The sequence below is a fragment of the Ptychodera flava genome, chromosome 7 (assembly GCF_041260155.1).
Source record: "Ptychodera flava strain L36383 chromosome 7, AS_Pfla_20210202, whole genome shotgun sequence".
Taxonomy (NCBI): domain Eukaryota; kingdom Metazoa; phylum Hemichordata; class Enteropneusta; family Ptychoderidae; genus Ptychodera; species Ptychodera flava.
The window spans coordinates 38,763,967-38,790,468 of record NC_091934.1 but is presented as its reverse complement, the minus strand read 5'-3'; the positions used below and the strand labels follow the sequence as shown (position 1 = coordinate 38,790,468).

The window sequence follows — 26,502 nt, the reverse complement described above, 5'->3', positions numbered from 1 at the left end:
GAGTGTAAAATATTTTAGAAGATAACATAAATGCTCACAACAGACGAGTAACAATGACGGGCTTGGAGGATCGTAATGTCCTTTGAAACGGGTAAAATTATTTTAAAGTGAATCGATTAATAACAAGGATGTTGTGACAAGTTGGAATGTTCTGTGTCAAAATTAAGACATGTACAGATGGAAGAAAACATTCTAATTCATCTTGATTTTGACGATATAAGTTACACAATGGTAAACATTAATGCTCCAAATGTACCAAAGCATAGGAAACAGTTTTATACAAATTTAAAATCTTGGATCAGCAAGAATGTTAATATTGAAAACAATTTAGTCTTAGGTGGTGACTTTAATTCAATTCTGAATCCAGATTTAGATAAATTAGGTACCAAATGTCATCTCCATCAACCTAGGAAATTACAGAATCTGATGAAAGTTTTCAAACTCACTGATGTGTGGAGAGAGTTGAACCCAACAAAAAATCAGTTTACATGGAGACAGATATCACTTGGTATAGCAAGCAGGATAGATTTCTGGCTAATATCATCCCATATTCTGACTAATATCATTTGTTCCGATATTCGTCCAGCAATTAAAACAGACCACATGCAATTTCACTCAAAATAAATAATACTAAACAACGTAGAGGCCCTGGGTATTGGAAACTCAACACCAACCTTCTTAAAGAAGATGAATATCGAGTTTTGATCAAAAATGAAATAGAAAGACTGTAGAGGATTTAAAGACATAGAAGACTCAAGAATAATTCTGGATCTAGTTAAGGTTCGAGTTAGAGAAAAGTCAATTCGTTATGCGAAAGAAAAAGCACGCATTAAAAGAAATAAAGAAAAACTTCTACAGAATAAAATTAAAGATATAGAAAGTAAACTAAACGAAGGTGAGAGGTTAAACGAAGAGTTAAAAGCAAGATATAGCGATTTAAAAACCGAGCTGAATAAAATATATGTTAATAAGTTAAGAGGTTCACAAGTTAGATCACGAGTGAAATATTATGAAGAGGGAGAAAGGAATACTAAATACTTTTTAGGATTAGAAAAGAAAAACTATCATAGAAAGCAAATAAACAAGCTGGTCATAAATGGTCAGGTGATAACTAAGGAAAAAGAGATTTTAAATGCTGAAATAGATTTCTATGACACATTATACACTTCATCAAATGTTGACAAGACAGTATTATTACAATATTTAAATTCCATTGAATTGAAGTGTAAATTAAACAATGATGATGCAAAGCAATGCGAGGGTCCAATTTTGGAAAGTGAATGCACAGCAGCTATTGCAAAAATGAAAACAAACAAAGCACCAGGTGGTGATGGTTTACCAATAGAATTTTATCGTGCGTTTTGGGAGATTTGAAGCAAATTGTTGTCGATGCATTTAATGAAAGTTACAAAAAAGAACATTTGGCTGAGTCACAGAAAAAAGGTATTATTAGTTTATTGTACAAAAAAGGACCTCGAGTCGACCTACAAAATTGGAGACCAATCTCCCTTTTAAATCACGATTATAAAATATTGTCGACAGTGTTAGCAGAAAGAATGAAAAAGCATATTCCGAAAATAATTGATGAAGATCAAGTAGGCTATATAAAAGGAAGATATATTGGCCAAAATGTAAGAACTATAGAAGATGTGATAACATATTCAAAATCTCAGAATTTAAACGGGGCAGTTATTTTTTTAGATTTTTATAAAGCTTTTGACTCTGTTGAACATCCATTTCTGTTAGCAGTACTGAAAAAATTCAATTTTGGAGAGTCCTTCATTAAGTGGATCAGAACAATATATTGTGATGCGAAAAGTTCTATCATTAACAACGGATGGCTTTCAGATAACATAAAAATTGGAAGAGGGGTACGTCAAGGATGTCCCCTGTCTGCTCTTTTATTTTTACTAGTAGTGGAAATACTGGCTGTTAAAATTAGATCAGATCAAGAAATACACGGGGTAAATATTGGTAATCGATTGAAACATAATGAAATTAAAATAACTCAAATGGCAGATGACATGCAAGTTTATATCACAAAGCAAAAATCTTTAACAAGACTCCTGAATATAATAGATGAGTACGGAATGTTCTCTGGGCTAAGACTTAATAGAGGTAAAACAGAAGGTCTTAAACTTGGTAATTGGCGGAAAAATACAAACTTAGGGTACATATCATGGCCAGACAAGCCTATCAAGGCACTTGGAATTTATTTTGGTTATTCAAAGCATGAAATAGATAATTAAACTGGGAACCAAAATAGACAAAATTGAAAGAATGTTGAATGCTTGGAAAAGTAGATATCTATCAATTTTTGGAAAATAACTGTTTTAAAATGTCTTGCAATTTCAAAGATTTCATACGTTGCTTCAATGAAGGAATACTCCTAGTATAATAACAAGATTAAATACTATTTTCTATAATTTTTTATGGAATGGTAAAAAAGGTAAAGTGAACAGAAATGTTGTCATTCAACAAATACATAACGGTGGATTGCAAATGATTGATGTGGAGGCTCATTTCAAAGCTCTGAAATGCGCATGGGTATCAAGATTATGTAACGAAACGATCACAACTTGGAAAGTTTTACCGAGATACTGGTTTGACAAGTTTGGTAACATCCCTTTAGTGTTTACATTTAACGCAGATAAAGCGGTGGTGCATTTTATGAAAAGCAACCTTCCACCCTTCTACAGAGAAATATTACAATTTTGGTATGAAATAAAGGGTAAAAATACACCAGATATTACAAGAGCCAGTAGTGTTGGTAGCGAGGTTATATGGGGCAATCATTTTGTAAAAGATCGTAATAAGGCTTTGTTTTTTAAAGAGTGGATTAACTCGGGTATAATTCATATTGCTGATGTATTTAATAATGGTTCTTTCATTACTGAAAATCGACTTGTTGAATTACTGAAAAACAAAAGAAATTGGATTGTTCAATACAAAGTTCTTAAAAGTGTTATACCTCAAAAATGGATGGAAGTCATGAAAAGTGTAGAATCACAAATTAAGGTGAAAAAATCAACACCTTGTATTCTTAAAAAAGGTTGTAATGAAAAGTTTAAAGATATTTTTGAGTTTACATGCAAAGATTTTTATTGGAATTTTACAAATATGAAGACAGTGACATCCTATGCTCCACATATTTGGAATGAAATTGACCAAGATGATGTGAGTTGGAACATCATATGGGAGACAAAAATTAAGAGGCCTATTGTTAAAAAATTGCACAATTTAATTATTCTTGATTCATAATAAAGTACCAAATAAACAAAATCTGTTCAAATGGAAAAAAGTTAAATCTCCCAATTGCGAACATTGCAATCAAGTTGAAAACAGCGAACACTTTCTTTTTGATTGTACTCTGCTGAAATCTTTTTGGAACAAATTTAACACTGTTATAAATCAGATTTATGGGATCAACATTGTAATTAGATGGAGACACATTATATTTGGATACATGCTTAAGCAGCAAAAATTCGAAATGTTAAATTTATTTTTGATGGTAGCAACATTTGTGGTTTATAAAGCAAGATTGACAGAAATCAGTCTTATTGAAAGGTATCTAATAGATGAAATGTCAATCTTAAGATATATACTGAAAGATAAGAAAAAGACATTAGCAACTTCATAAAATCCATGTAATGCTCAGATTTTTCTCTTGTCTTTTGACACTGTCGATTTCCCTATTTGTGATTTAATATTTTCAAGGTCTTTTTCTGTTACCATGGCTATTTAGAACTGTAAATTATCTTTGTCTATGAAAAGAATCGAATAAATGTAACCAATTAAAAAAGAAAAAAATAACAAGGATGTTGAGAAGCCCAGATGTCTCCTTGAGCTCGCATGGCGTGAATTCATCATTTCAACGGTTTATGTGACTAGAAAGTTGTAGATTTAAAATTAAGACAAAGATTAAATATAATTCTTTGTGTATACTATATCGGTAGCCAAGTTGTCCATCGTAGCAATATCCGCCAGTACGAGTAACGGTTTCTATCGTGTACCAGCTGTGCGATTATAATAATCAATAAAATATAGGGCTCGTCCGGGATTTGAACCCGGGACCTCCTGCACCCAAAGCAGGAATCATACCCCTAGACCAACGAGCCAGTGTTGATGCAGCTAACATCATGTATTGTCTAAGAACTAAAATTTTATAAATGTGAAATTTATATTATTATGTGAAGTAGCCTAAGCATGCGTTAAAGTGTGCGTCTTGCACTATTTTGTTTTTCATTGGCCTTATAATAAACTTATCATGTGTTGAGAACAAGGGAGAAAATGTGTGCACCCGGATGATTTTGGTTGTGGAAGATGTAATGCAACTCTTTGCAGGATTATTTCATCCCCAAAAAAAAATTATTCTATAGTTCACTATGTTGTTGATATCCCTTTTGAACAGGGACAAAGTCATTGACAAAGTTAATGATAGAACCATTTGATGAAGTACATTTCATGTAACTATTACCTGACGAATCGTTTGGCGACCGTGAGGGTGTAACAGTAATGTGCGGCACGGTCTCTAACTCGAGACGGACAACTCTTTCGACTTTCACTGACAAGCCTGTTACTATAGTTGATAAGGCCACTGTCGACATTCAACAGAAACAAGGCAACGGCAAAAAAATCACATGGGTTGACCCTTTGGAGAGCACGTCCCACCACATTCAGTTTGCGCATGGACACTTGGTATATTTCACGGAAAACTCATCAAACGATCACGGAAAACATCGGTGCTAAAATATGGAAACTTGAAAATTGACGAGACAAAGGCAAAATTAGGGCCCGTCCGGGATTTGAACCCGGGACCTCCTGCTCCCAAAGCAGGCATCATACCCCTAGACGAACGAGCCTGAAGTTCTTCGCTTCGGGAAGCTGAACGATTTATTGTTTTTATTCAGATTTTCGATTGCGTTTTTCCAAACGTTTTACGAGAATTTTCTCGGACGAAATTTAAATTTAGGTGATACAACACATACACAACATGAAAACGAGTGTAATATTTACCAATTTTGTGATCTAAGAACAAATATGTTGTGTAAAGAAGTTTTTAAAAGTTGACATTTCTATCTGATGTCATCTAAATCCAGTGTTGTGCAATACCCGTGATCCAGAGCGTCTCGATGCAAGACGCCAACGTTAAATGGATACTGAGGTACAACAACATGAGATATGATTTTGTGTGAGCACTTGAGAATTAGAATGTGAAATATTCAAAAGAAGAAAATAATTACCGAATTATTAAGCAGACTTTTGCCACACCATGCACGATATATTTGTTATAAAAAAGGTCTTACCACACTGCGATGTTCTGATCTCATCGGTTTTTATTAAATAATCATGAAGGAAACAATCGTGCACCTTTAATATAAAAACGGCAAATGCATCAATTAACAGAGTTGCAGTCATAAGTCGTTGTTGGACTCATGCAGATCACAGTATCTCGTACAACATCGTACAACAACGCTATCATGAAATTCGTGATTTCAAGGAAAGAGACAGAATAGAATTCGCAGAAATGACATCATGAAAAAAATTTGTCGTTGTATTTGCGGACTTTACGCGATTTCAAAAACATTAAAAATTGGCAACACTAGAAGTGGCGATTACGGGGAAGAATAGATTTATTCTACCTGGCCTGACTCGGTTCAACTTTCCTCCAGCTGTGCGTAGGTAGTCCTTCAGATTAAGCGTCATTATGTAGCTTTTCGACGACTTTGAAATATGAAAATTTATGGAAATTTAAACACATTCAATGTGTCCTATATTTAGCCAGCAAATGGATCATTACACGATACTCAAGCAACAGGTGGTCGCCGTTATAGAAGGTGACTTTTTCGATTTTCATTCATGACAAGATTGTTTTGATGGTGTACTAAAATAAATATATGAATTGAAACGGAATAAAGAAAGACAGAAGTAAATGAAAATCATATGTGCTCGATTTTTGGAAAAAATGCGATTCATAATGAAGGACCTTGTGTATCATCTGTGCGTTGACACACGGGCGTTTCATGACAAAGTGTTTTATGACCAGGGAAAATAATCGATCATCAAAATCATATATATATATATATATATATATATATATATATATATATATATATATATATATATATATATATATATTATATATATATATATATATATATATATGTGCTGGTAAAATATTTGTCAGTGATCATAAAAAACAATTCAGAGCCCGTCAGGGATTAAACCCTGGCCCTCCTACCCCCGAAGCAGGCATCATACCCTAGACCAACGAGCCTTCATTGGATCAACTAAATGAACAATATAAATTTGTCGTTGGGTTTTTTGGATTGTTTTCTCCCAACTTTTACGGGTTTTTTTCGGCACTGAGAAATGAACATTCAGGTGGTACAACATACATCATTAACAAGAGTGTATATTTATCAATTTTACGAGGTAAGAATAATTGTGCTTGGTGAGGTTTTTAAAGGCGAATATTTATGCTGCAATATGATGACATACAAACTTTGTGTGCAATACCCATGAAACAGAGTCTCGATGCAAAACGCCAACCTTCGACCGCTGTGCAGAGGTCTTCGTTCAGAGCAAGGGTCATCACTCTGTCAACATTTGTGAGAGTTTCTAGATTTATATTTTCCCGACTACAGTTACGACAGAATTTAGAACTAAGGTATTTAATGAGTCATGTATTGAGCAAGCGAATCCCGGATTATTATAAGCGAATCCCGGATTATTATACCGTGCTGACGCAAACGGTGGTTGCTATAATAGAAGGTGACCTTTCGGACTTCGCTCACGACAAGATCGTTTCACCGATGGCTTAGTATTATAAGATCTATGAATCTGAAAAGGAATAAAAAGAATACAGCAATAAATGGAAAAGAATAGGCGCTCGATGTTTTAGGAATAGACGCGAGGCTTAACCGTAGTTTCTCTACTGTCTATGGCTTAACGAATGACTTACGAAGGACCTTGCGTATTATCTAATGCATTAACACATGACTCTACGGTGTGTTTCATGTTAATATGGTTTTATTGGATTTCAGGGATTTCTTCAATCTTGACAAGCGATAAATGTGATTTTATTTCACACATGGCACAAAACCACAGATTCTCCACAAAATAAGGGCTCGTCCGGGATTTGAACCCGGGACCTCCTGCACCCAAAGCAGGAATCATGCCCCTAGACCACGAGCCTCACACGATCCTTGCTTTTTGATTCGACAACTTTATAATACCTGAGGCAAGCTTGTGGTATCGTCTATCATCGTTGATATAGATATAATGTATTCAGGATTTAAGTATGAAAATAGCCCTTGGTCTCAGCTGAGTTCTTCAAAATTTAAAAGCATTCATTTTGAAGAAACGCACTAAGTATCAGTTCTCAAAAATGATGCGTAAAAAACTACAGAATGATATCGATATGGGTCATTATTTGTCCTCTCGGCGAAAGTGTGCAAAAGATAGAGCGAAAGAAAACAAAAAAAAACCGCAAAATCGTTTGAGTTGTTTCAGTGTTTGGGAGACGCACAGAAAGTGTTACATCATATACAGTAAGAACTACTTTCTATGGTTACATTGAGTGCTGATCTTGGTAGAATTATTTAAAAGAGACATAATGTGATTGTGTGTGTGTGTGTGTGAGAGCGAGAGAGAGAGAGAGAGAGAGAGAGAGAGAGAGAGAGAGAGAGAGAGAGAGAGAGAGAGAGAGAGAGAGAGAGAGACTTTATCATAGTTACATCGTACATTTCATCTCCTCGTGTTAGTCTATGCTTGTCATAGCATTGTCCTATCACCCTGGTTAAAATATTGTGTAAAATGTTTTTCGAAAGATGTAAAGCACATCCACAGAAGCAATAGTGCCAGGGAAACAATTTTCTGTACCTAAAGTCCAAATGGGTCAATTTTCTCTAATTTTACGGTAACAGCAGATAAAACAAATCTGGCATCAGTCTTTGGAGGGATAGTAGCTATCATTTCTCTCACTTTAGATATTTCTGGTTATTTTCCGTTCCATAAAGCAAGTTTATATTCTGTTTATCTCCGTACAGAATGTTGTTATACAAAGTTTGCCCTGTACTGAGCGCATCTTCAATATTTAATGCTATTGTCAACAAGTGAATTTAAGTCAGGTGCCACCAATAACATTGTATATTATGAATATGCAGGCAGCTTTTGCAAGTTGAAAACAAAGCAATTTGACTTGATTTTGTCGTGGAACAAGAAATGGTTACTGTATTTTAATAGTAGAATAAATATCATTTAAAAATTAATAGAAAATACACCAACAGATACAGCTATTAAATATCTATCCTCGATAACCCTTCTCTCATCCATACAATCATGCAATTAAAGGTAAACAACTGTGCGATTTCAGCAAGAGAACGAATTTTAGTTTCCCCATTCTTCGTGTCTTAAATGATCCTTTCTGATGTATCAATGTTTGGGTCGGCAGGCAAAAGTCCGGCTCGAAAACAAAATTTGCAGGGCTCGTCCGGGATTTGAACCCGGGACCTCCTGCACCCAAAGCAGGAATCATACCCCTAGACCAACGAGCCTTTGACATACCAATAATGAGGTAACTTGATTTTTGTAATGAATTTCTGATAATGCTTTTTAAAAATTCGATCGGTTTTTTCTTAAGAGACAATATCTGTTTTCACATTACGAAAGGTATTGTTAATTTTAGTGGGATATTAAACCCTCTGGTGAGGCATATACGGCCATGCTTTGGAGAGAAACCGGAAAGGCGAATATTCACATTGCAATCTGATGATAACTGATTTACAAATCAAGTATTGTGCAATAACCCAAAACCCAAAAGTCTCCATGTACACGCCAACGCATTAACCATGACATGGTATATAGCTCACAGTTCATTGTAAAGATGATGTTACCTCGTTCGTTTCAAATATTTATCCGTACATCTATCAAAAATGTCAAATATCAAACACTAGACAAAAATATCTAATCACAGAATGACGATGTCTTCCTAGGTTGGTCTAAAAGTGGACATTTTGTTTTTATAATGACGTAACCAAAACATATGTATATATATTTGCCAACAGTATCAAAGGTGTTCTCCGATAAAAGCAAAGCAAATCGTTTCAACAACAAAACTGATACAGCTTTCTCAGGAAATAAGAATATGTGAAAACGATTTATTCAACACCTTGATATTTGTTCTCCACTTCGCGAATGTGAAGTTCTCAAATTGTGAAAAGATTATGGCACTGTTGAGACGAGCTTGTAATCGACAGACACAAACAACAACGATCATCAAAATAACTTCAGGCCTGGTCCTGGATTTGAACCGGTGGCTTCCCGCACCTAGGAATTATACTCCTATACTAAAAAGCCTCTTACAGTTTATCGATATCACATGTCATATTTTCAATATATTAAAATTGGTTCTCTAATTTTCTTCATCTAAAAAGTATAATGTTTAGTTATACTGACAGTTCTGTGTAGGGAGTTCTGTTGTTTGTAGTCAACCTAAATGTGATGTATGAAATAAAATTAGATTTAGAAATTGGAAATCCCAATGATGTGTTGTGCATTATCTGTCTCTGAACCACTGCTTCGCTGCAATGTGATGACATAAATGTGATTACGGGACGGTATTCAAGTAGAAGGGAGGACACTACATTGAGTGTTGGATGTAGGTAGACTTATTTTAACAGGGACCTCATAATAAGGGAGAGAGAGAGAGAGAGAGAGAGAGAGAGAGAGAGAGAGAGAAGAGAGAGAGAGAGGGGGGGGGAGACTTTATCAGAGTTACATTATTAATTTCATATCCAAATGTTAGTTCATGCTTGTCATAGCATTCTCCTTTCATCTTGGCTAAATTGTTTGTGTAAAAAGTTTTTCAAAAGATGTAAAGCACATTTACAGAAGCAATATCGTTAGAATTCGAAAATAAACCTTTTTTAATGTGTTATTTGTGTTTGTTCATTTCCTTCAAGTTTTATTTTCTCCAAACTCAGTACTAAATAAACTGTCCTTTGCGTGAAGCATTCTCACTCTATGTTCATTGTCTTCAATGGTTAATCCATCCGTAATACCTGAATGATCACGTTCAGGGTAGAATAAGACTGAAATAGGGAGGCGAGTCTCCGGTACCAACGGATGACGCAATGTATTCTTGTATTGTGCAATACGATTTTCTGGACTGGGGCCGCTTCGTTTCCAAGAGATATCTACTGTACAAACTTCGGGTATAATAAGGTGGTAACGACTTTGTCATAACTTTATGATGATTGGTAATAATTGACATGGCAGCGTACAACGGGACGTGTTTAGGAGTGGGCTTGTAGCGAAGAAGGCGTGAACGGGTGCGTTAAGAAAGTTTGCGCATCAAAAATAAAAGATTTCAACTTCTGCGCTAACTTTCTTCAAACAGGCTTTCAGCTATTCTCTTTCAGAATCAACAATAACAGTTGTTGGTCATCGTAAATTTTGGTACTAAAATAAGCCTCCAAAAGTGGAGGCCAAAAGAATATTGTAAAAAAGAGTCCAAATATTTGTTCCCGAGGCGCATTCTATACGTTAAGTCCAAATGGGTAAAATTTTTACCCAATTTCGAAGTGGGTGAATTAATGTACGGTTTTGTTCTGAATTTACGGTAAGAAAGCAGAATGAAGCAAACCTGACATTAGTCTAGGAACAGAAACTGTTATTTTCTCACTTTGGGTACTTTTCGTTATTTCGTTCCATAAAAAAATTTTATATTTTGTGTATCTCCATGATGAACGCTTACATGGAATGTTTGCCTTGCTAACACAATACAGAGCGTATCTTGATCCTATTTTCAATTAGCAAATTAGTTTAGGGTAAGATGTTGCTAAGCGTTGCGTGATCAGGTTGCATTGACAAGTTAAACAAGAAACATTCGATATGGTGTTGGGATTTGAGGAAGAAACGGTACTGTACAAAGGGAGCAAGAATTCTTGAAGATACACAGAGACGAAAGAAATTAGTCCTAAATGGAAATACTGTGACGTCGCCATTGAGCACTCAGTATTTTGACAAACTTGACGCAGAATCCATTCACCATTGTGTAAATATGATCAGCTTGGACCAAAGTGATTGATCATGTTATAATGCGATCGAGTCGTCAGGCAAAGTCCTCCTCGAAAACAAAACTTACAGGCTCGTCCGGGATTTGAACCCGGGACCTCCTGCACCCAAAGCAGGAATCATACCCCTAGACCAACGAGCCTTCGACATACGTTGGCGTGGTCGACTTGATTTGAATTTCTGATAATGGTTTTTAAGAAACTCGATCGGTTTTTTTTTCTAAGAGCCACTTTTCTGGTTTTCACATTACGGAAGATATTGTAAATTTTAGTGAGATGTTAAACCCTCTGCTGAGGCATATACGACCACTTATGGTAGAGAAATCGGAAAGGCGAATATTCACGCTGCAATCTGATCATAATGTGCAATAACCTAAAACCAAAAGGTCTCCATGTACACACCAACTCACTAATCATGACATGGTATATGCTCACAGTTCATTGTAAAGATGATGTTACCTGGTTCGTTTAAAATATTTATCCATACATCGACCAAAACGGCGAACACCAAACACTAGATAAAAACGCCTAATCATAGAATGACGATGTCTTCTTAGGTTAGTCAAAAAAGGACATTTTTTATTGCTGATGTAATCAAAACATATCTAGATATAAATTTGCCAGTAGTATCAAGAGTCGTATCTGATAAAAGCAAAGCAAATCGTTTTCAACAATAAATCTGATACAGCTTTCTCAAAAAATAAGAATGTTAACAATGGTGAAAACAATTTATTCAACACCTTGATATTTGTTCTCCACTTCGCGAATGTAAAGTTTCCAAACTGTGTAGATAGTGTGGCACTGTTGAGACGAGCTTGTAATCGACAAAAAACAAACCGAGAACGATCATTAAAATAACTTCAGGCCTCGTCCCGGTTTTGAACCTGGGTCCTCCCGCACCTAGGAATCATATTCTTATACCAACAAGCCTCATACAGTTTATCGCGATCACATGTCATATGTTCAATATATTGAGACTGGTTCTCTAATTTACGTCATATATATACACTAATATTATATAGGGCTCAGCCTTGGTGTCGCGCCAGAGGTTAACATTGGCATTGTATTGATTCATGATAAAATAGAATTAACTGTTACTTCATCATACATTTGTATGACAACTATGCACAGTTTCCCTCTGATGAAAGTAGTTCACGTACGTACACGACATCAAACCCTGCAGCAGTACAGGTAAAGATTTTCTGTAATGTGTAAAAATATTGGACAAAAATTCGCAATTTTCACCATGATAACAGCCTATTGTGTTAAACAAGGGACGTATTATGCCGTCATTATCATTGCAATGGTAACCGCACTGCCCACCTTCCACTTTGCAAGCTGAAAACTATAGCGTTCCGTCTAAAAACTGGCAGTTTTTGAATCTAGTTATTGACACAGGGGGCGCTTTTCTAAAATTTAATCCCAGCATTCTTTGCGTATGCCCCCCCCCCCCCGTTCATATGCGCGACAGTTTTCCTCCCTTTTTCTATTTTAATGCGTTTTTAATGCGTTATATTAACGATATTTTGTATCAGCGACAGGGTGGATAATAACACTTACTGGCTTATAATAGATATATTTTATAAATGGCATGTTATGAAATAATAATTTGCACGTTCGTATTTGTTTATTTACGAGAACTCAAAAAAAAAAACCATGGCGGCGCCATGAAAGTAGGGTACACTTCCGGTTACTCGCATAGTATATTATAAATATGCGCATGCGTAGTCAGTAAGCCGCTGGCGCGACTATTTTGTTTGGTTATATTCACAGTTCTGTGTAAGGATATATACAGTTCTGTTGTTTGTGGTCAACCCAAACATTATGGTATGAACACAGAATTAGATTGAGAAATTGAAAATCGAAAGGATGTTGTGTTGTGCATTATCTTTCTCTGAACCACTTCTTCGTCGCAATGTGATGACATAAATTGTTTTGCGGGACGATATTCAAGTAGAATGGAAAAGGTTACATTGAGTGCTGATGTAGGAGAATTATAATAAAAGGGAGAATTATAAAGGGACTCATAATGTGTGAGAGAGAGAGAGAGAGAGAGAGAGAGAGAGAGAGAGAGAGAGAGAGAGAGAGAGAGAGAGAGAGAGAGAGAGAGAGGCTTTATCGAGTTACATCATACATTTCATCTCCGGTGTTAGTCTATGCTTGTCATAACATTCTCCTTTCATCCAGGTTAGATTTGTGCAAAACGGTTTCCAAAACTGCAAGGCACATTCACAGTCAGTGCCACAGTAGCAATTTCGTCAGAAAATTTATGTGCTATTTACGTCACTCACGAAGCTCCAGTGTAAATTTAGGAGCCTAATTCGTAAAGCCTTTTTCATTTTTTTATTCTGTTAATTCATTTCCATTCATTTTCTCCAAAAGCAGTACTCAATAAAAACTTCCTATGACTTCCCAAAACATTGTTACCCTTTCATTGTCTGCAATAGTTAATCCGCCCATGATCTTGACGACCACATTCAAGGTAGAATAAGAAATAGGAAGGCGAGTCTCCATTACTATTCTTGTGTTTGTACAATAAGATTATCGGCCAGAACAAATATGATTGAAAAATAATAGAAAATACACCAACAGATCCAGCTAATAAATATCTATCCCAGACACCATTCTCTTCATCAATACAATCATCCAAGGTAGAACGAGCCTCGGGGACAGATTTCGGACTCTCAAATTTCTACAATTCTTTTCTGATCTACCACTTGTTGGGGCTCGTTTTAAAGCTCTTGGAGAAAAAAAAAACTTTCACCGCTTTAGTTTTTCGAAAATAGAAAATTCAATTTTCCCCCAAAGAGTTAAGAAAGGGATGCATGGTGGCTATTTTGAATTTCAAATATTGCAAAATGTCGTGTAATTTGTTTCGCTAGTTCCAAACTTTGCACGGTGTAAACCCGATTTATATTGTTGATTTGGTAAAAGAATGGTTGAAAGTACATTATGAAAGTTGGGAAAGTTTAGGCCTTTCACTTTAAGGCGCATACCTCCTTGAAGGAGACAACTATGCCGATAGAGCAAGAGAACGCATTTTGGTTTTCTCCATACTGCATGTCATAAATTGATCAGTTCCAATGTATCAATGTTTGGGTCGCCAGGCAAAAGTCCGCCTCGAAAACAAAACTTATAGGGCTCGTCCGGGATTTGAACCCGAGACCTCCAGCAAGCAGGAATCATACCCCTAGACCAACGAGCCTTCGACATGTCAATAATGGGCCGGGGCAGGCTTTTTTTATTTTTTCTAATGATTTTTTGATATCTATTTTCAAATTCGATCGTTTTTTTCTAAGAGTCAATTTCTGTTGAAGTATAAGAGATAAATTGTTAATTTTAGTGAGATATTAAACCCTCTGTAGAGCACAAACGACCATGTTTGTTTGCTAGAGAAATCGGAAAGGCGAGTATTATGATTCACGCTACAATCTGGTGATATCTGATATGTAAATCTAGTATTGTGCAATACCCTGAAACCAGAGTCTCAATATACACGCCAACGAATCCACTATGACATGGTATTAGCTCACAGTGCATTCACTGTGTCGGTAATGTAAATGCGAAAAATATCACGTTCTGACCATCCGTCCCAAATCTGATCACCTTTCTCGTCCCGTGTGTTATTTGCATCGACTTCCGAAAGATAAATACTGTCGTCAACCGTACACGGATCACACAAGCAGTGGATAAACACGCATTTACGGTAGAGCACCATATCTGCAAACACTGCAAAGTTACTAATGAGTTTACTTTGTCGAGGAATCAGTCAGACTGTCTACCTTGTCTACCTTGGCATGACATTTCGATTAATCTTTCCACGGATAAGGAGATTCCGATGTAACCGGATTAGGCCTGACTGTTCTTGCGACCCTTGCTGCCCGAATAAAAATACTTAGCAAGTTTTCTGAGTCCAACATGAATGAATGTGACTGAATGAAGTGAAAGAACAAGTATTACAAATTGATTTTTAAGCTCTCATTTATCAACAATGTTTTTCAACTTTGTCCAAATGCAGGTTTTCTTGCTTTTAAAGCGACGGTCTTCAATCCCAGTGTCTCACATGAGTGTTTGTTGACATCGTCGACTATTTATGTGACCTTTGTCCTTTGTTCTCATTTGGAAGTTGTGTCCGGTTGATTCAATTGTCTATAGATGAAGTGGATAGAAATCCTGACCCTTTAAACAAACTGAATTTTCAATTATGAAAGGGAAAATGTAGAAGCTATACAGACAACACACTTGCTACCACTACAGCGTGTACAATATCTCGATATCCCGGCCAACCTAAACGATCTTGGAAAAGACGCCCTCTATCAGCGACTAAGCGACTATTTACATTGTGTAAAGTCTGTTTCTTATAAGTTTGACCAACGATACACGGTCTTGCTCGCTGTATATATTCTTTGCTCGGTGACTGACTTATATAATAACTACCTCAAGTTAAGGTTGAATGCGCCTGGGGGACAGATATTTGGACGCTTAAACTTTTACAATTTTACTCTGATCTAACACTTGTGAGGGTTCATTTTAAAGCTCTTGGTGTAAGAAAACTTTTCACCGGCTTAGTTTTTTGAAATTCGAAAATTTTATTTTTCTCTATAGAGTTAACACAGGGATGGCGGCCATTTTGAATTTTAAATATCGGTATAAATCTGGAGTTACTTGTTTCTCTAGTACCAAAATTTGCACGTTCACTCTCGATTTTTATTCTTGATTTTGAAAGAGAATGGTTGAAAGATTCCTTATGGAAAGTTTGAGCAAAATTTTAGGTGTTTCACTTTCGAGGCGCATACTACCTTAAGGCAGTACGGGCCTTGAAATTGAAAGACAAATTTTTACTCAAACTTTAACATTTCCTTACGGAAACTTTAAATCATTCCCTTTAAAAATCAGGAATCACCATGCAAACTTTGGTACCAGAGCCACAAAATACCGAATAATTACCGACACCTGAATTCAAAATGACCCAGTGTTATAGCTCCACGGGGAAAATAAGACTTTCGATTTTCCACAAAAATAGGTAGGTGAAAATTTTCAATTTAGTTATTTCATGAGCTTCAAAATGAGCCCCCGTGAGTGGTTGACCAAAAGAATATTGTAAAAATTCAAGAGTCCGAATATACGTCAACGAGACGATGGTAAAAGGCTACATCCGCAAAAAGTTGTGTTTCTTGCAGGCTTGGCGAAGGCCAGATGTAAAAAAGAGAAATTTTCATAAAATAAAAACTGTCACACTCCAACAACTCCTCGTCTATAGAGTTTTTGCGAGGCTGCTTAGCAATTTCTCAATTATTATCTATATTATATCGTTTTCTCATAAAATCACATTGATTTTTATGCGTCGTCTCAAAACGTTGCCTTTTTAACATTTTTACATCGCAGTCATTGTCACCAATTTTCAAAAAGGACCCCCCCCCCCTTCAAGGTTTGTGTCGATTTGTGAAATTAATCAGGTTGGGCGGAGCAAATTGACAGTCTTGCCGATCATGTAATCAGCTCTGCTTAAATCACAAAGTTTCTTCGAGACGCTTTTGTTGTGTTAATACTCCCGGTAGGCGGCAAAAAGGGGATTGGCAGCAACTGCAGATGTTATCAACTTTACTCGGCGTAATACAGCTTTCACCTTATGAATTCGTCTTCGAAACAACATCTTTAACATTTCACATCGGATGCAATTTCGTGACACAGAAAACTATGAGTGAATGTACAATTTTATTAATCTTTTAAAGATGACAGTAGCATAATATTTACTCTTTCGACTACTCGTAAAGTGAAGGCACGTAATTTCAATATATAGATGGTAAGTCAGTCGTGCATTAAATGACGTCACTATGATAACCCTTACTTGCAAAATTCTTCGCAACCAACCGATTATCTTTTTGAAATATATTTACAAAACTTAAAAAAGTAACTTTACAGAATACGGAATACTTCCTATAACTCTAAAACTATGTAGCAGAAAAATGTGCGTCCACTCTCAAGATGGCGACCACAACTGACTTCATCATATGGCTTTGTTTCTTGCTGGTCTTGAGGTCTAACGATTTTTCTATGAATGATAATGGTGATTGCCAGATGTACATATACTTTTTAGCAAACTATGGCCTTGTTCGGCTCTCCGATGTTCTTAGAAAAGAAATCGTTTGCCTACATTTGACAGTGATTCGCATGAACTTTAAGTTCAACCCTCTAGTAAGTTTGACCCTATACGTTTTGTGCCTGTTAACCCTTTCACCCCAGTTCCCTGTATACAGGTCCAACTTTACCATAGAAAACAATGGATTTGGGACAAACCATGGTGGTGAAAGGGTTAAAATCTTTCTACTCATATTACTAATATTTAAATTCTGCTAAGAAGTTCAGTTTGTCAACTTCGACTTTACTGTAGCTCAGGGTCTACTTCGTTAAAATGGTTTTACATTATCAAACGTTGCCATGGTTAAATTAATGTTGCGCAGCAGACAGTATATCAGCGGCATCACTCTACCTTTACATTGGTAGTAAATGAATTATGTGTCGTGCCGATTCCCGCCTGAATTTTGGAACAGTGGCGCCATATCGATGAAAAAGACGTCTGCAAAAATCATCTATGAAGTATGTGGAATATTTTGTGTGTGGAGTAACGGGCGACGCCGTAAAATCTAGCAACCTATCGGTCATCCAAAGCGCCTATGTGATACAGATACCGTACTTCTTCGTCAAGCCCATTCAAGTTATTTTCATACCTGCGCGTGTCTGACACGACCTCCCCTCTCAAGTTTTCGAAACCGTACACGCATGAGGCCGAGAACAGAATGTGGTAGCATATACGCTTTGAGTGGCGGTTATACTGAATTACTTAGAGCAAAAAGGTTGTTTTTTATCACAGCAGTAAGAATTATGTTTAGATCATGCATGGTGTCCATTAGCCCTCGCTTGTAATCATTTGCTTCCAAAAATTATTTTGGCACCTTCTTTTGTCATGATATTTATATGAACGTGAGGGAAGAGTCAACACTCGGAATCTGGGTGATAATGTACATATGTCTTTCTATTTTTGTTTTGCAAGAGGCGAATATTTGATTAGGACACACTGCCGCATTGTCGTGCGCTTGTTGAATGTTACTGCGCGATCAGAAGTATGAGGTTCGTATACGTAACCGCAATGGCATACTTACAGCCGTGACTGTTCGCTCTTAAATGCAGTTTTTAACAAATGGAAACTGGATATGTAACCGCGCTGTTGGCCCAGGAGGACCGCATGTATCCCATAGCCAGTTAAATGCAACTTGAAAACTGGAGAGCGAGTCTAGTCAAACTTTATGGACCGCTTGAGTAGCTTAAACGCATTCATAACTACTTTCATTGAAATCACTGCAGCCGATAACTAATCGCTTCCTGCATTACAAAAGTATGAAATTTCATAAAAGTTTAGGCCTAATATAAACTGTGATGTACTCTTAATGTTAAGATTCTCTGGAATAATGTGAATTGTTTTCGTAAAAATATTTGATATGCTATATCTTGCAGCGTGTAGTGCACTGGTTTTGCGTCCGTTCAGAAGTGCTGCATGGCGCAAGTGAGCGCTTTACATCCAGATTTTCGGACGGCACAGAGGCGCTCAGTGACGACCGTAAATCATCTGTAGTTTCCAGCCAGACAGTCCATTGAAACAGGCTGACCTCCTGTGACCTCAAAGTTCGGCACTTAACCCCCACCTGTGATGGCGCTCTATGATCGCGTGAACAGATCTTCGTGGGTCAGGTAGACCTTCGTGTCCTCGTAGCCTCTAACGTAATATTCCTTCATATTTTCCCACGGCGGAGGGTGGTAGGCGTCCTGGGCGTACAAGTAGTTCCACTTCGTCAGATCGATTGGTTGTCCGGTAACTTTTATCTCGTCCCCTTTCTGCTTTATGGGCGTGATGGTCACTTCGTCACTGTACAGGGAGGAGATCGTGATGGTCTTGCCGTATCCTCGGAAACGAGACGGGTTTACGTGGACGTTCTCCGGGTATACGTAGCCTTTGTCCGGTACATAAAGTTTCAAACCAGGGTCCATTAATTTCTGAAATAAAGAGCAAACTGATTAGCACCTAGTGTCAAAGCATGTGCAGTTAACGCACTTACCACTGGTATCAATGAAATCATTTTTTAGCATATCAAATGACTCGGCAAGTTTCAAACATTGGTCTAGGAACATGCCTGGCGCTCAGCAAAAAGCAAACTTCCTGTGAAGATACTCGGCAAAATATTTCCATTGTTAAAATATTTGCCCACAGTTTAGCCTTCAACTTGTAAGACTCGCCCTACCTCTTGAAATTTCTTGGAATCAGCCTAAAGAGTATGTATCGCGTCAATGTAAAAATTTCGCGAAGGTCAAATAGAACACTCATGGATCAAAAGCGCCTCAAATTGGTTTGTAGGGCACACTGGTGTTTTGGTATGCAGTTTCGCATGTTTGTTCATGCACTTGTAAACAGAGCTCCTTTTGGAGGGAGTGGGATGTAAAATAAAACATGAGTCTTAGGGCGGGAACTTTAGACAAAAATTTCAAACTTCTTGACTGTGAGCGGACAAAGTGTAGCCTATGTTGACACTAACTTCTCAACCAAAACAGGTATGGTTTAAATCTTGCTCAATACGCCATATTGAATCACTGTTACATGTCAAAAGTGAATGAAGATTAACGAATAGAGATGGATATAATTTGCCAGGCAGATTCAGCCAACAGAATCGGGAAAGTGCGAAATATTTCACCTATGACTGAATATGCAATCCAAAAAACTGAAACCATATATCATAATGTATGCATGCGGTAAGTATGTTACGAGACACCGGCGTTCACTTAGCTACGGCATGCATCGTTCGATGAACTTTGACAGTGCCCTCATTACCTCATTGTCTCGTTTACTCATGTCTACAAATACACATGTACTATGTGTCGTATACAAGTTCATAAATCATGTAGTTCATCTCTTTACACATTCTTTGCTATTCTTATATGTTCGGCTGTAGCCGCTTTTCTACGTTGTGATCTCTCTCTCTCTCTCTCTCTCTCTCTCTCTCTCTCTCTCTCTCTCTCTCTCTCTCTCTCTCTCTCTCTCTCTCTCTCTCTCTCTCACACACACACACACACACACACACACACCACACACACATATATGCCCACACAACAACCGTTTGAGCTGAGTCTATCTGTCTCGATCTCTGTGCCTAGATCTATCTGTCTCCCTCCCTCTCCCTCTCTCATATATAGTATTATGGTTCTCTATGTCTTTATCTCTCTGCCTGGGCTTCTGTGTGTTTGTATTGCTGTCTTTCTGGGAGCTCACTGTCTATCCGTACATGTCTTCCTGTGTCTATGTGCTGTCCTGTGGATGTAGCACACTAGTCTATTTAGTGTACATTACATCATCACTGGCTGTACTAGTCCAGGGGTTGTAATGACCTGATATTGTTACACATCAGCACATACTACGTTCAAAATGCTTACCTTTCCTCTATACAAAGGATGTTTAATACCGCCCCATATAGGAATGTGAGCGCTACCCGATAATACCTATGAAGAAAAAAGGATGTACATAGAGTCAATGCATTTGAATTTTTTCGGACACAAGGGAGCAAACGAAGAAATAAATATGCATTTCTTTCACTTGTCGTTACAACATGCCATCTTAAAAATGTTGATGACTGCGCTAACGAAAGATCTCAACGCCTACATTGTGAAAGAACAAGCTGTCTTGAGTTTCTTCTAAAAAAAGCGAGCAATCGTTATACAACAACGGGGCCATTGACTTGAACAGGATCCGGAAGAAAGTATACTGTCTTGGATGTCGAATACTTGCATAATACTAAAGAAACTTCGCGAAGTCGTTAAAGATTTTGTTTAAGAAAGGAAGACAGTGAACAGAATACATAACGAGTCCGGTCTGGTCTCTTCTGTCACGGTTTGACTTATATGGGTTGTTGGTGATTATTTGCACACGGTGAGGTGGGTCGAAAGGCGAACCAACGGAGCGAATCTGTCGGCTGTCAACAATTCACTCAATACATATGGCGCCTCTCCTATGAAGGTGTTCAGGAATGAATCTCGAAAAATCTGGTAAACTTCAGTGCTCGAAATTTGGCCGACATATTATGACGACCATGGAAATGTTCAAATTCGTACTATAATAGATACGAACCTGTCACATGTTATGCTAAAAGGTGATTAGGCAGTGACCAGGCCTTACAACAATACCTTTAACGACTTTTCGTCGCCCTTCTCGTCACAATTTAGTACCATGCTACACCATAGAAGGGGTCTCCCTGTCCATACATCGTGCATAAACCTGCACTGAGAAAGCTTTCGGTAGATTGCGCCTCGTGGACAGATCTCCGGACTCTCAAACTTTTACAATTCTTTTCTGATCTACCACTTGTGGGAGTTCATTTTAAAGCTTTTGGTGTAAGAAAACTTTTCAACGCCTTAATTTTTCGAAAATCGAAAATTTCATTTTTCTCCATCGAGCTAACACAGGGATGGCGGCCATTTTGAATTTCAAATATTCTTCGGTAAATCTTGGGTAATTTGTTTCTCTAGTACCAAAATTTGCGCGGTGACCCCCCCCCCCCATTTTTATTTTCGATTTTAAAAGAGAATGGTTGAAATATTCTTGGAGGAAAGTTTGAGCAAAAATTTTGGGTCTTTCACTTTCGAGGCACATACAACCTTAATAGCTGAGTACTTCGAACATACCTCAATCAACTCCTCTCGGGAGCCGAACTCGGTGATGACTTCCTCTTTGAACTCATGGATATCCACGAACACCTCCCATGCTTTCTTTCCCAGCATCTTCCAGGCAGCGGCGTCATTGACATTGAACGCCGGTTGCGGGTCTTTCACCTTCTCGAAAGTCATCACTGAGATGTAGAGCTGTCGGTCGCCAATCCTGGTGTGCGCGTCCTTGGGTATCTGGACGCTTAGCAGTCTCCTGACCCGGCTTGTCAAGTCATAGGACGGCGTGATACCTTTGTTTTTGAAAATATCCTCGATGATTTTGCGAGTTCCTGCAAGTACCGGCTGGAAACGAAAACAGGGGAAATCATCGGTTTTAGGTCAACATAGGGCGAATGATACACGCGACTTGTCTCCCATTTATTCGCCTAACGACAGAGCCTACCAACGAGTCAAAATTTGCTGCCAAGCTTGGTCGCTTGGCAACAACTTACAGCGTACAATTTAAAATCAATAAAATAAAAACATCATATTATGAGACAGAGATACTAACTGGCTTGGTATACGCACTCCCATTGTTCGTATCGGATGTTGAAAATTCAAGATGTAGTTTCCTCTTTATTGTCAATCATCTCCGCTTTACGTTTTAAGTCATAAAGAAACTGATGATTCAATGGACTAGTTCCCATAATAGGCACTTGTCACTGTGTGCCTCTCAGCGTGCACTCACCTGAATTTTATCGGGAGCCGTTGCCAACAGCCCGGCCGGGATTGCCCCAGCGGAAGCGCCGGCGATATTCCGCGTCTTCTCCAGAACTTTCTGTCCGTGGCGATGGAACGCCATAGCGACTCCCGTCTGGTAGACGCTGAGTGACGCCGTGCCACCAAATGAGAGGTTGTAATATTCAAGCGATGCCATGGTTTCTGAGATAATCCTTATTTATAATAATGGAAGCTTCAAGACAGTTGTTGGTAGGACCTGCCTTTCACGCGAGAGCTGAAATGTAAAACCCGCTGATTGTTAGTTTCGTGCGTTTTAACTTAACGTCCAGCTCCTGATCACAACAGCGTTGAGCATGGAAAAGCCGTGTGGCCTACACTTTTCGACCCAACACGTCCGTAGTGACGCGCACAAATCAGCTATTTTTGTAACACCGTTTGATTTGATTCAAATGCCTTCAGGACAGAGACGGTTTCTATGAAGTCTTCTCATTATTATGAAAGCAAAAGTTCAAAGTATACCCTGTTATTACAGAAAAAAGTTCAGGCAATCTTTTTTCTATTATGTTAGAATAATTACATATACAATCTTTCGTGTTAGAACATTTGTGGGTCGTCAGGCTCGCTTGAAACACGGCAACATAACTGGCTTGGTAACACTGTACACAACTTCAGGGTCTGAAGTCAAGTGGGGTTGTTAACTTTGAGAGAGTACTTACATAGGTACGAATGTGTATACAACAATACTCGAACAGTGCTCCGCAAAATGTATGTCCGCTCTAGCTCCCACTTTAAAAATTCTGAATTCAAAGGGCTTTGCTGTCCGTATTTATCCGTTCAGGCGCGTTGGCGGGATTACCCTATTAATACACAAAATTCACTTCCGTAGGCCCCGTAATCATATCACAATGTCAGGAAGGGCCTGAACCACCTCGACGCGTCTTGTTACAACTGTATACATCATCAGTTGCGAATCAAAATATTGAATAACAGTTCGGGGCAATGCCTAAGCTCTTCATGATGCTCCAAGCATTTCGCACTTGTAGTTCCGTTTCTTGAACGGGGTTAAGGTATACAACGTGCCTCGGGCCTGATGTTCAGACCATCAAACTTCTACGATATTTTTCTGAAAATGCTTTTTGTAAGGGATTACTTATTTTTGAAGTCGTTGGAGAAAATAACGTTTAGGCCACCCGCCTATTGTTTCTTTGAAAATCAGAAATTTTTTGCACACAGACTTGACACATTCATGGCGGCCATTTTGGATTTCAAGTGCACGAATATTTCGGGTAATTTGTTTCTCTAGTATCCAACTTTGCGCTTTAACCCCTGCTTTTTACCCTTCTGTTCGAAAGAGAATGGGTTAAGTACCCTTTCGGAAAGTTTGAGGTAAATTGTAAGTCTCCTAATTTCGATGCGCGTACTACCTTAAGCCAATCAAAATCAGTGCTTCATTCATCCCAGCTCCCAATGCTTTAATATCTTCAAGTTGGTCCAGTTGGATTTTAAGTAATGTCAGCGTATTGTACACGTCTCAGAAGATTGATGGCCCAGTGTATTTGTCGGGGCAAGAAAATATGAGACGTAACAACGGAGCAGCAGTCGTTGACGCGCAACGGTAAACAGGACAGTCTCTGTTGTCCGTAGAACAATGTGACCTCATACTCTCTTTGGGTTACGGGTTAAGCTTTTTTTTAGACCTTACCTGAGGGCTAAGGACGTCGCTTGATTTGCGACTCGGTTTGGAGGGAGACCAAATGCGGGTGAAACATCTTATGTAAAATTGTGAATCATTTGGCGGATGTGTTATTCTCCTATGAATTGAACTACAACGAACCGGACTTGTTTATTCCCTAGCTGTTTACCGTTAGAAGCGGGGCGCTGTCTGCTTGCGGATGTGTTCAACGCCTTCGACTTGTTGATGACAACGAATGAAAGCTTGTGTGTACGTGGATAACGGCACTGCCTGTTTCTATATCTAACGACATCATTCGGGAAATTGTAAACTTTTGGCCGGCTTATGAAGATACTTTGCCCGTGAGCGGCAAGAACAGCAACAGTTTTCTTTACCCTTTCGACAGCTGTCCACCACACTAAGTTATGATCATGAATTTGTGATTTATCCGAGCAACTTATACGACTCTGACTAAATAATGACACATATGATTTTCAGGCACTTTGAGTAATACAGTAAAAGGCAATCGCACACACACAGTCCCCCAATACTAACATCAGCCTTTTACAGAAACCATAATCATCTTTTTCTAAGTTGGTTTGTCTCTACCTGTCGAATTTCCAAAATGGGTTATAAGGTTATTCACACAAACAATCTGCGTTTGCTTACCTGTGGCGAGACAAGCTGTTCGCTGCACTTCTCTCTCAGCAATAGTTCGATTCAATTGCTCCGTTCATGTACCTAATTTGAATATCACTGAGGTTGAGTCAAATCTTTGGGCGGCGTGCTCAATGGGCGCATTCAAGTCTTGTTTTGATGATACGGGACAGAATCGCCTTTGATAGGGCTTTTTAACTCTCTCCTTTGTAAGGTGGTTGTTGTATACGGAAAGGGTCCCATTTTTCGCATTCTTTCTCGATGACATAAGACGAAGGTATTATTCCTCGTCTTGTGTGTTTTATGAATAATTTATGCTTATTAAACCTTTTTCGTTCAAATTTGCATATCTTCCTTTAGCTGTCTAGTAACGCGGTGTCTTCCTCGAGCTTTTCATAAATTAACATGCATACACGAAAGTGCAGCCTAGTGGCCGGGCAAGGGTGGACTTGGGAAAGTTTTCAACATTTTCTGTTTGTTTGAAGTACTTAGGTCATTGAGGACACGCCACTTCGAGGTGGTGCAGCTGTTGGCAATTATACGTCCGGTGACGTGCCGTGCACGGACTTTCCTTCGAATGTGATCGGGGCTGGAACGTCGCACAACGTAACGTTGCGTTGGTTTTACCGCAGAATTCCAGGCGTGTTTTAAAATACACCATATAAGTTTCAACTTAGAGAAGCGAACGATGTCGGTCAGACACGTGGCGAATAGTCTCACCTCGTGGAAGAGGGTTTAAATTCGAACAGTGGACTAGTTCATGACTCATAGAAGATGGTTGTGCCATATATGTGCGCATAATGACCTTTGCACGACTCGAAAACATTTGCTATGTCCCCAAAGTAAGCTGACATTTGACCCATACAGGCTGGAATAAGATGTGAGCAAATGAGGTGTTGGTCTTTAAATATCACGACATATGCTGGCACTGATTGATAGTATACTTTGCTCTTTTTTAAACCCGTCCTTCCTGTATAAAACCTACATATATCAAATTTAGTCAGGTACGATTTTTAACAGGGCGACGGGTAGCTGCCGCAATAATGATTGATAATATTTTAATATTGCACAAAATACTGGATGTATTCACAAGTCGAACACCTTGCATTTCAACATAATATTTGGAAGTAGCAAAAGTCACTGTATTTTCAGACAAAGCGAATCTAATGGAAAATTCATCAAAAGTTAAAAGCTCAATTGTGGCAACTTAAGGGGGTTTTCAATAATTTTTAGGAGGGGGTGGGCTAGAAGGTACTTAGAACCGTTACTCAGAACATACCCGTTCATTACAGTGGCCCTCTCTGCGCATTTTTAAAATGTAACCCTCCCTATACATGTTCTAATTCTAAGATTCGCATGTGTATGTATAATACAGTACACCGTGCAACGTTTGAATGTTAACTCTGGGTAATTCATCGAGACACGGAATATAAAAAGTGCATGGCCACAAGGCGACAATACTGGATCACTCTGCGAGAGTTATAAGTGTGCTATAGTATGCCTATCAGCAAAATTTCGAAACAAATAGAGCAATCGACGCGTGAGCAATGGTTTTTTGAGAAAAAGCGCATGTACAGCACAAGCGCCCACGAGTAATCAGTAATTTTAAAATACCCCAACGATCATTCAAATGACTCTCTTTTATATATATATATATATATATATATATAT

The 26,502-nt window shown here is 38.1% G+C and overlaps 1 protein-coding gene and 4 non-coding genes across 6 annotated transcripts; all 5 read right to left on the bottom strand.

Moving 5' to 3' along the window:
• Positions 1-4,046: 4,046 nt before the first annotated feature.
• Positions 4,047-4,118, bottom strand: Trnap-ugg (transfer RNA proline (anticodon UGG)). Its single transcript has one exon. It is a non-coding gene; the product is annotated as a tRNA-Pro (tRNA).
• A 672-nt stretch (positions 4,119-4,790) lies between these two features.
• Positions 4,791-4,862, bottom strand: Trnap-ugg (transfer RNA proline (anticodon UGG)). Its single transcript has one exon. It is a non-coding gene; the product is annotated as a tRNA-Pro (tRNA).
• Positions 4,863-8,486: 3,624 nt separating this feature from the next.
• Trnap-ugg (transfer RNA proline (anticodon UGG)) lies at positions 8,487-8,558 on the bottom strand. Its single transcript has one exon. It is a non-coding gene; the product is annotated as a tRNA-Pro (tRNA).
• A 2,591-nt stretch (positions 8,559-11,149) lies between these two features.
• Positions 11,150-11,221, bottom strand: Trnap-ugg (transfer RNA proline (anticodon UGG)). The gene has a single exon. It is a non-coding gene; the product is annotated as a tRNA-Pro (tRNA).
• A 5,553-nt stretch (positions 11,222-16,774) lies between these two features.
• Positions 16,775-25,007, bottom strand: LOC139137493 (patatin-like phospholipase domain-containing protein 4). 2 transcript variants are annotated; one of them, XM_070705633.1, is made up of 5 exons: positions 24,844-25,007; positions 22,510-22,776; positions 21,801-22,124; positions 20,556-20,621; positions 16,775-19,127 (listed from the first exon to the last, which is right to left on the bottom strand). In XM_070705633.1, the coding sequence occupies exons 2-5, from the start codon at positions 22,696-22,698 to the stop codon at positions 18,792-18,794; spliced, it is 915 nt and encodes a 304-aa protein (XP_070561734.1). In that variant the 5' UTR covers positions 22,699-22,776; positions 24,844-25,007; the 3' UTR covers positions 16,775-18,791. The 2 variants fall into 2 exon arrangements, with proteins under 2 accessions (XP_070561734.1, XP_070561735.1); XM_070705634.1 differs by lacking the exon at positions 24,844-25,007 and adding an exon at positions 23,219-23,518.
• Between the last annotated feature and the right edge of the window lie 1,495 nt (positions 25,008-26,502).

Excerpts from the sequence above, each read along its gene's own strand:
- LOC139137493 (XM_070705633.1), bottom strand. The coding sequence starts at position 22,698 with ATGGCATCGCTTGAATATTACAACCTCTCATTTGGTGGCACGGCGTCA. Across the intron at positions 20,622-21,800 it reads CCCGAGAGGAGTTGATTGAG|GTATTATCGGGTAGCGCTCA; the intron begins GTATGTTCGAAG and ends TTTTCTTCATAG. Across the intron at positions 19,128-20,555 it reads ATCCTTTGTATAGAGGAAAG|AAATTAATGGACCCTGGTTT; the intron begins GTAAGCATTTTG and ends TCTTTATTTCAG.